Raw genomic sequence first — 9,824 nt, 5'->3', positions numbered from 1 at the left:
CAGCCAAACTGGTACACTGAAATATCTGATTTTACATTTCAGTTCTTCACATTCAGATGACGACGGAAAGACATTTGTGTTCCCATGTTTCGGATCCCTTCATGACACCATAGTGAGGGATGGCCCAGTGACATCTGCAGTGTTTAGGCAAATTGTTGATATTTTGTTTCAAGAGATGGTAAAGATAACAGTGTAAGTAAAAAAGGTGCTTCCCCTGCCTTATATAGTCATGCTTATTAGGACTCATTAACGTAGTCTTCAGTATTGTTCTTCAGCCTTTATATATATATATATATATATATATATATATATATATATATATATATATATATATATATATATATATATATATATATATATATATATATGTATAAAAGGTGTTGACACGCTTCTCTACATCAATGCAACCTAAAACCTCCAGTGAGTAACCTGCTGCAAATGTCTGCGTATTCTTTGAATGTAATTAGAAACAATAATAATATCTTGTAAAAGACAACTTCTGAAGGGGAAGTTTTTGTGAAGTCCATTGCATTTTCTGAAATGTAGCCATAGTCAGTATGGAGCATGATGTGGTTCAGTTGGCCCTCCTGACCAAGCCTTTGTATTTCGTTCTTGCAGGGGTCCAAACGCGACACTTTTATAACAAAGTAATGATTCAACTTCAGGAAAAGTACCCGCAGTTGCAAGATGCTATAGGGAGTGGCATGGTAAGGAAAAATTGAATCACGCAGGAACAGTAATCACTTTCTAAGCTATAGATTGTCTTGCTTAAGAATCATGCTGAAAACAGTTGGGGTGTGTGCGGTCTGGGTAAAGAAATTAAAGAAATGCGGTCAAAAGCTATAGAGCTGTATCAAAAAGGGCGCATTTATATTCTTAGCTTAATTTCCTGCCAAGGCATTTAAATATAACACAGGAAATATTTGCTTATTCAGGCCCCGATTTCTGCACTGTTGCCTATAAGACACAACATTTTATGCTGCTAAGCTACTGAATGTGAGTTTGATTCCCTACCACAGCATTCCGCTTTCGTTCAGGGGAAAGTGCGCCTGCCAGTTTAGATTTAGCCAAATAGTAAAGAATCCCAGTGAGACGAAATTGTTCTGGAGACAACCACTCTAACGGGGCTCTGAACCATATATGCCTCAAAAAGCTCGTCGTCATTATTACAACTTTTACGTGTGTCATATTTTTCGTGTAGATAAATTAACAAAGGTACTCATGTTTTCAGGACTCGTGGAGGTGCTCGCTTCGTATGAAATTCAAGAACCAGCGGCGAAGTTTGTCTAACGACGCTCGCGTTGCGGAGAACCGTAAGAAGTTTTCTGCTTCTCGCAATACAGATGACATCTGTACATCAGAACTCAAGTGGCACAAGAAGCGAAAGATGGTGAGTGATAGTGAAATAACGAACACATTGTCCGGCGTGTGGAATCGTTATAGTATTTGAAATTATGTGAATATCCTGTAGCTGGTCGAAGAAAATTACTATTTTTTGTCGTTATGAGAAGAAATCGGAAGATGAAACTCAAGATCAAATTAAGTGCCACACTAAATGCGATGAGACAGGAAATAGCAGCCAGAATAATATAATGCTATGCAAGAGACCAAAAAATAGCAGAGTGGGTCAGAAAAACAAGAAGGGTATAGCAGGTGTTGCAAAAAAAAGTGTCTCAAAGTACAACAATTGAAAAAGCGTGATATTTGTTTTATGCTTTCACTTACCTCTGTTGCTGCAGACCATTTGCAAAAAAAACATCATTTTGGGTAGTAAATAAGAATATAAAGCATCTAGGTTTTTAATATGACGGATTACTTGGCGAACAGCAGCTACTTGGAACGTGTCTACTATACAGCCGCCTACATCTGTGTGCTCTCGTGATGGCTACTTTAACTAGGTATAGACCAAAATTGGTACTAGCGGGGCTGGGCGGGTTAGCGCGTTTGACTATTGTGATCATGTAGTCATTATATGAATAACCAGAGTAACATCGCCGTGATTTTTGATAATTTGGGACACACATTTGAATCACCGGTAGACCCCTTAATAATAGGTGGAAGAAATGAAGCCTGGCTAGCTGCGCAATGCAGTTGCTATGGCAACTGGTGGTAAGTTAGAGTACCAGAGTTGGTTGTATGGGAAGGACACAGGTGCTGAGGATGTCAGGGAGTTAGAAGTTGTCGATGAAATTAAAAAGCCTAGCACAAGTGCTGCCGTCAGTAATGTAAGGAAAGCAGAGAGGTGCACACACACATATTTCAGTGGAACTGTTTACATTTAGAGTAAACACAAAAAGAGTATACAAAAAAGGTACTGTGTTCTATGTTACATCTCCAACGACATAAACTCAGTTTTTTTAAAGAAAAAGTTGCTCAGTCTGTGCAAAAGGGGCAAAACGCGTGACATTGACTCATGTTTTTATTGTTTCTAATTTAGAACTATTCTAGATTTTTCTTTTCCTTCGACACATTGCTTTTGTTACAAGTCATTGATGTTGTTTTATTCCATTCAAAATGTAATACCAAATGAATATATATGTACCCGCTCCTGCCTACGACTTCGCATGGAAGTTGGCGGTATTGACTAAATAAAATAAATAAATTATTTAGGCATCTGAAATCACAACCTAATTTTGCTGGGCATAAAGAACTGCCTGAGTTTACTTTTGTTTTTTTTAATCGAGGTTTAATGACATCGCAAATCTTTGGGGGAGGTCCCCTATCATAATTTTCAAAATAATGAAGTTAACGTGTGTTTCTTGTCTCATTAATTCTTTCACTTTCCTACAGAACATTGACATCTCTGGCCTTGCTGGAGAGGATGAGAACAGCTTTGAAAAGCACGAGGAATGGCTGCGGTCTCAGGCTTTCAGTGCAGCGCCAGACGAGAAGTTAATTGATGAGAGAATGAACCTGACTGCGAAACAAAGACTATATGAAATCGCAGACATGAGTATTGCCAATGTTAAGCAGAAATATCCTTATTTGATGGACTATGAACGAGTAAGCTGGGCTTTATTGTCATTTCTATTGGAGAGGGAGTGTTGGAAGGAGGAAATTTTTTGCTTCATCTCTTTCTAGCAAAATGACTGGCATTCTTGTGCTCTTTACACTAATTGTACCCGTCCTTGCTGCTTACATATGCTACTTGCTGCATTCCTGTATTACTCCTCAAACCCATAGCGCTGTCTAATGAGAGATGCAAGCAATATTTCGACTCATAGCTACCTCCTGGTAATATTGGTGTGTTTACACTGATTATAAAAGGCTTCGTGAGCGGAAGTAGTCTAAATTTCGCAAATTCTTGTGTTACTAATGGCGTTAGGACATTTCTTCTGAAAATGTCATTTGTCTCCTGATTGATAGATATGTGGAGTTTAACGTCCCAAACCATCATATGATTATGAGAGACGCCGTAGTGGAGGGCTCCGAAAATTTTGACCACCTGGGGTTTTTTAACGTGCACCCAAATCTGAGCACATGGGCCTAGAACATTTCCGCCTCCTTGGGAAATGCAGCCGCCCCAGCTGGGATTCGATCCCGCGACCTTCGGGTCAGTAGCCGAGTACCTTAGTTACTAGACCACCGCGGCGGGGCTCGTTCGTCTCCTCATTGCGAATTATGTTTCTGTATTAAGTAAGGACGTTTTATACTAACAAAGAACAATGTGTAACACTTATAATTCACTAAACTTGTAGGGCAATTTATATACTCATGCTTCAAAAAATTTTTACAAAATATGCTATCTTTGCATTTTTACTAATGTAATGTTTGTCTGTATATGCTTCACATAAAAACAGTGAAATAATGGGCAGGGCAAGGCAACATGCGAAGTATACCAACTTGCCCAAAAACAACTTTAGCTACCTAATATGCATATCCAGTTTGTAAGTCATACTAGGCTTACAAAAGAAGGTGAGAAATTTAGGAGCACGTCATTGCATTCACACCAAAGTGTCATTCGCACCATGTCGTGCATTAACTGAATATTATATGTATTCCTCAATCCGAAACAAATTTACTGGCTTCCTTGTTATTGTCAAGCCAGCGACTGGTTACATCAACAAAGTACTGCTTGCGAAACGTTTCCTCCAGCACTGTTGTCAGTTCAGTGATTTTCCTTAAGGTGACTCTTCCAAAAATAAACATTGTACCAGTTTTCCGCAGTTTTTTAGTCGAGCCTTTGCTGTCTTATCTTTGTTAGCGCTGTTACTTATGTCATCAAAAAGGTGAAGGCGAAAAAAAAACGATGTGGCCACAACTGTGGGGCGTGTCACACTACTGCATTATGTCGTTGTGGAGTGAAAGTGTAGTCCAAATTATGTACTTGCTGAAAAACTGCTCAAGTACTATTTCATTGTTTTTTACAGTTTGTTTCAGACTTTAAAAGAATGACAGGAATTGATGTGAAAGAAAAAATGAAGCTTGGAATTGATATGCTTCTTTCTCTGGCACGCAAACGTGTGGTCGGTCATGATGACGTCTTAGAAGAAATTATGGCTGCAACTCGTCTGAAACAGGAAGGTCACGTACTTCGAACCAGGCGTAAGTTTACAAAAACTCTCTGAAAATTGGACGACCTATAACATCTTTCATCAAATTAAAATGAGTTAAGGGGATTGAAATGTGGATGCGAATTGCTGTCAGATCAAGCGCATAAAATGCACGTTTGAAGCTCGGGGTTTAGAGAGCACGCAAATATCAAACACAGCGTCAATTGTTAAATAGTTTACTATGGAGCTTCCTGGGGGTAGGAAGAACAAAGAAATTGTTCTTTTTTGATGCCTCTAAGGACGCAGTCAGAATTGTACTGATTACTGAGTTGTTCTTTGAATCGTTCGAGGCGTGATCAAAGTCAATGAATTTTAATTTTTTTTGCAGACCTCTTCGCTCTGGCCACCATCAAGATAATTTCATCTCATGTGAAAGAGAAAGCTGCCATATCTTCACTCTTTGTACATGAAGATGTAAGTCTTGCGCTTTTGATTAATACTATATACATGTTCTGAACAATGTAATTTGAATAAATGTTTTTTACACGGGCTCTCAGTGCATTAGAAATTTAATTCTAAGGTCAGTTCAGGCTTTTGTTAGTTGCCATTCTTAAGCTGTAGTCTTACCCTTCACCTCAATTCGAGAAGTAGCTATAGGCTGGAAAACTACCTTATCTAGATCACATGAAATTATTGGAAAGTATGGATTGTATGGCTCAAGTTCTGTATAATGTCATATATATGCCGTTTTATAGGATAGGCACTACACATTCTTCATATATGGTGCTGCCAAAACAGGACGAACATCCTTTCATGAGAAATGATATTTGCTCTCATCGCAGGACGAGACAGTGCCGCTGACGCCCTGTGTAGTATACTCCGGCCCCAGCCTAGCACAAGCTCAGGTCCTCCACCTCCACGTGGATGACCAAAAAGTCTTCCGTGTCAGCAATGCGGAAGAGGGAGCGACTGCGCTGATGAGTGCATTTTTTGTTTTCAATATTGTCTATGGCCGCAAGGCCTTCAATACAACCACCGTGCTCGAGCGACTTTTTCTCGGCATGAATAAGACCTCACCGAGAGCTGTTGCTACAAAGTTTGTCAACAAAGTTGTTCAGGCACTCGGGTGCCGAAAGTTTTAGTGTCATATTTCCTGAACTACTTTTTTGAAATTATCAAGTAATGTTACTTGTGTAAGGTATTTTTATTTTGCTGACTTCTAGCTTGGCCAAATGTCCCATTTTTTCGATGACCATCTGAAATGTACACGAAAATAATTGCACTGATTTAGTGCATTGCAAACAGTAGACTGCTATAATATATCAGAGAGAACAATTTTTTTTTGGTCACATGTCTGCCTTCTTAATTTCTTAGAAAATCATTTGGGTGTTTCTAGAAAAATTTATTTTAAAAGTGCCACTCCTTCTGTACCAAATTTAGCTCACATGTTATGTAAATGTGCTTATGTGAAGGTATTTAGAGCTCAGTATTATAAGTGCAACCTTTCTACCACTTATGCTTCCAAGAATTAAGCGTAAATTTGCATTTTTTATTTGCTTTTTTACACACTACACCCAGACGACATTCCAGAAAGTTTTAGATTTTTTCAAATATATTTCAGATGGCTGCCAATATAGCTGAGACATTCGGCGGGGAATCTACCAGCTGTTTCATTGGCTATAATTGTGCATTGCCTCTTTCTTTTGTTTTTTGTGTGTCCTGGCTGAGTTTCGTGTTCATTTTTAGCTTATTACACAGTAAATTTTTTTACACCCTTATGGGTGTAAAAAGGGTGTTTTTAAGATTTACACCCTCTTTGAATGAATTTAACACCCTTTTCTTTGCTGGTACACCCTCAGAGAAGGGTGTAACGGGAAAAAGGGTGTTATTATGCCGTTCGTGAGGGTGTTGAAGAACAGAAGGGTGTACACCTATAATTGTTGGAATAAAAATTGTTCCGTTTAACGTCCCAAAGTTGTCATATAATCATTAGAGACGCTGTACCGAAGGGCTCCGAAAATTTAAACCACCTGGGGTTACTTAAGGTGCACCTAAGTCTAACTACACAGGTCTCGCACTCTTTCTCGTCCATTAAAAATGTGGCCGCCGTGAACTGCCGGGATTCAATCCTGCGACTTGCGGGTCAACAGTTCAGCACCATAAGCACCAGACCACCGGCGCGGGAGTGCACGTGCAAGAATTGAGCTGCATCCATGCTTGCAAATCAAATACCACGCATAGCGCAAGGAATGCATGCCTTTCCTAAGATAACAATGTCGCAGGGATGAAAAAAATCAAGGAAATGATTGAGGCATTGACAAATTTTACAAAACACTAAGAATAATTGAGAAAATGTAAAAGAGACTAACTTCTTCTCGCACTGTATGATTCGACATGCTTTGCCGCTTTATATCGTCCACATTATATGTGAATAAATGAATGGGCTACTGTCACGATCTACGGACAGCACATATTCATGTGTAGAAGCAATTGAGAAAAAAAAAGCTTGAATTTATTACAAAAAACCCTTGCTCGGTCAAAAGCCGTTCGAGTGCAAGTTGTTTTCACAAGATTATCGAAGACGAGACGTGCTTGGTCCAAAAAGAAAACAATGCACTACCTTCTGCAACCATGCGGGAGCACGGGAAGTGGTTTTTTAGGTGAAGAAATAAAGGTCAGAGAATGGCACGGTCAGTGCACGCAGTGCCTTTGCGAAGCGAAGGGGAGAAGGGTACGAGAGGAGGAAGAGACACGCCTCTCGCCTCCCCCCCTACACACACACACACACACACACACACACACACACACACACACACACACACACACACATATATATATATATATATATATATATATATATATATATATATATATATATATATATAGTGGGACACTGCGACCCACGCCGTAAAATTTGTATTTGCTATCTATTCTCTTTGACATCCCCTCGGGGGGGGGGGGGTGTATGAGGTGATCAGCAGGGGGCGCTGCAACCCCCGTCGAGTTAAAAAACTTACGTCGAGTTACAGTGCCCCCTCTCTATTTCTCTATGTACCTATAGGGATTTACATTGCCCCCTAAGTGACCAAGGGTTGCCCCCGCCCCCCTTCCCCCGTGGTGGGCACGCCTATGCATAGGCACCATCAATCATTGCAATAAAATTTTGTGTGTAAATGTGTGCGTCAACCATAGTACATTTCGAAGTCAAGAACATGAGTGTTTTAGGTGATTATTACCGCTGTTCTTCATTTGTTAAAAATGCATTGTACCTGCAAGCGTTTCAAACTTCGCGCGCTAAAGTCACGTGTTAATTTCTTATTTCGTTTTTTCGTGAAAATAAAATTATTTTTTCTGCTTTGTTTTTATGTTATATATATTTCCGTTTACTCTTTATACTTAACCGCATTACTTAAGCATTTTATTGCGTCTTTGTACGTCTGCGGAGCTGTAACCCCGAACTTGTTTTGGCGTGCTCGCTGGTCGGGCGCTGCAGCTTGTCGGTTCTGCATCGTTTTTTCTCGTTTTTTGAGGTGTGCTTGCGCGCTGCGTTCGTGTTTTGTGTTCTGCCGGTGCTGCCTATTACGAAGATGAACTCTACTCAAGCGAGGACGTGTGGCGTCGCATTTTGGAACACTCGCCAGGTACGTACCACATTCCTGCTGTCGGCGCTTTGTCAACACCGAGAGCGTGATAACGACGCCATGCTACGTTTTTCGTTACATGTGGGCGATAAGAGAAGTTCTTTAACGTAGCGAACCTGTTTGTGTGTGTCATTTCATCAGGATGAAGGCGTTTTTGTAGGAAGTCAAGCGTGGGCGAGCTTTTTCTTTCGATTCAAGCATGCTTCGGTGTGTGAAGCACATGGCGCGTGCCTGCGCAGTGGGAATTCGGCGGCGGATTTGTGCGAGTTGTGACGGCGCTCGCCTCTGTCGGCAGTGGTGTTGGCAGGGAGCCCTGCTCGCGATGGACCAATATTTTGGTTAAATAATTGTTGGGCGAAGACGGCGTTTGTTAGCTGTAAGCGTTGATTACGCCTAGGGCGCGTATGTTTGGATCTTTTAACTTGAGGATTTTTTTTTTTTTTTGCATGCCTGTTCATATTGTGTGCTACAGGAGTCAACGGGTTCATTTGTTGTACGTTTCATACGTTGTACGTCCAAAGCAGTTTGAAAAGTTTCGTATGTTGTACGTCCTTTTTTTAAACTGCTATCAGAAATTGCTGCGGGCAGCCGAACGTATGCCGGTGTATGCATCCACGCCGGCACGCATCTTTGAACTACCGTGTTATTCGAGTTCGCGTGCAGCATGCTGCCTCGTCTTAGATACGGCTCGCAAGGCTTGCACGTATGTACGCTTACGTGTTTATGCAGTCCGTTTAGTCAAATCTGAGCTTACGTTATACACTCGCAACATAGGTTGTCTGATGCGTTCGGAACCCATGAATTTTGAGCCGTTCGTTAAACTTGAACTGTATTTCCGAACAAAAATTTCCTGGATTATTGGGGCCGAATAACTATAGCTTAACTGTGCGAGCCCTAATTCGATCAGTAGTTCATGCGGTAGAGCACATTTTATTTTATTCAGCTTGTTTTCGCTATGCTTAGATTTCATTATTTTGTGGTGGTTTAATAAATATTGTATGTGCCTCGCCAAAACTTTGTGTTCAAACTTCGCTAAGCAATTTTACTTGTACGAACAGTAAGAACAGTTTAGACCATCACCTCCAATGGCATTTAATAACAGATGACAAGCTTATGCCGATCTGGTCAGAAACACACATGAAAACATTGAAAAACCACACATTGGCCTCGAATAAAAGCACAGTCTTTGTCACTTGTGAATAGGGCTTTTGTGTGGGGGCCAAAACGTCATGATTTCAATTAGGGTCAGCATGTTGTTTTGTCTTCACATCAGATGACAAGCTTCAGTAAATTCTGTAGGCATGCGCTACAGTTATAGAAGGGATCTGTGGTGTTTGGAGAAACAAATATATCATTTAACGCTCAAAACTTGCAATAATGTTATACATCATAGTATGCATACATAAGGCATGCACGTGTTGCTGTGAAAATGGAAAATTGGACAATATGTTCATCTGACAATCATGAATATAGACTGCATGTTTCCAAGCTGTTGGCATTGACGCAATTACACAACTTCAGAAATCAGTCTCGTCAAACGTTTATTGTGTATTGCTAAATCGTGACCAATGCCTTCCAGTATTCTTGTTACTAGAGATCGTTGCAGAAGCTTGCATGCTTTATCGGGATGGTATTTAGCTCAAGATGGGTGCGTTGTATTAGCACTTCCACATTTTTTCCCTTTATTTAT

The 9,824-nt window shown here is 40.4% G+C and overlaps 1 protein-coding gene across 1 annotated transcript; it reads left to right on the top strand.

Annotated features, from left to right (window-relative positions):
* The first annotated feature begins 585 nt into the window (after positions 1 to 585).
* On the top strand, positions 586 to 5,717 carry LOC142775340 (uncharacterized). Its single transcript, XM_075876700.1, has 5 exons — positions 586 to 707; positions 1,232 to 1,390; positions 2,791 to 2,953; positions 4,882 to 4,967; positions 5,336 to 5,717. Exons 1-5 carry the CDS (start codon positions 651 to 653, stop codon positions 5,633 to 5,635), a joined length of 765 nt encoding a protein of 254 aa, XP_075732815.1. The 5' UTR covers positions 586 to 650; the 3' UTR covers positions 5,636 to 5,717.
* Positions 5,718 to 9,824: the final 4,107 nt, after the last annotated feature.

The sequence above is a fragment of the Rhipicephalus microplus genome, chromosome X (assembly GCF_043290135.1).
Source record: "Rhipicephalus microplus isolate Deutch F79 chromosome X, USDA_Rmic, whole genome shotgun sequence".
Classification (NCBI taxonomy): Eukaryota; Metazoa; Arthropoda; class Arachnida; order Ixodida; family Ixodidae; genus Rhipicephalus; species Rhipicephalus microplus.
This window is presented reverse-complemented; position numbering and strand designations above follow the sequence as displayed.

Bases quoted from the DNA above. Each gene is read 5' to 3' on its own strand.
- LOC142775340 (XM_075876700.1), top strand. From the start codon at position 651: ATGATTCAACTTCAGGAAAAGTACCCGCAGTTGCAAGATGCTATAGGG. The intron at 708-1,231 runs GTAAGGAAAAAT...TCATGTTTTCAG, and splicing joins ATGCTATAGGGAGTGGCATG to GACTCGTGGAGGTGCTCGCT. The intron at 1,391-2,790 runs GTGAGTGATAGT...ACTTTCCTACAG, and splicing joins GGCACAAGAAGCGAAAGATG to AACATTGACATCTCTGGCCT.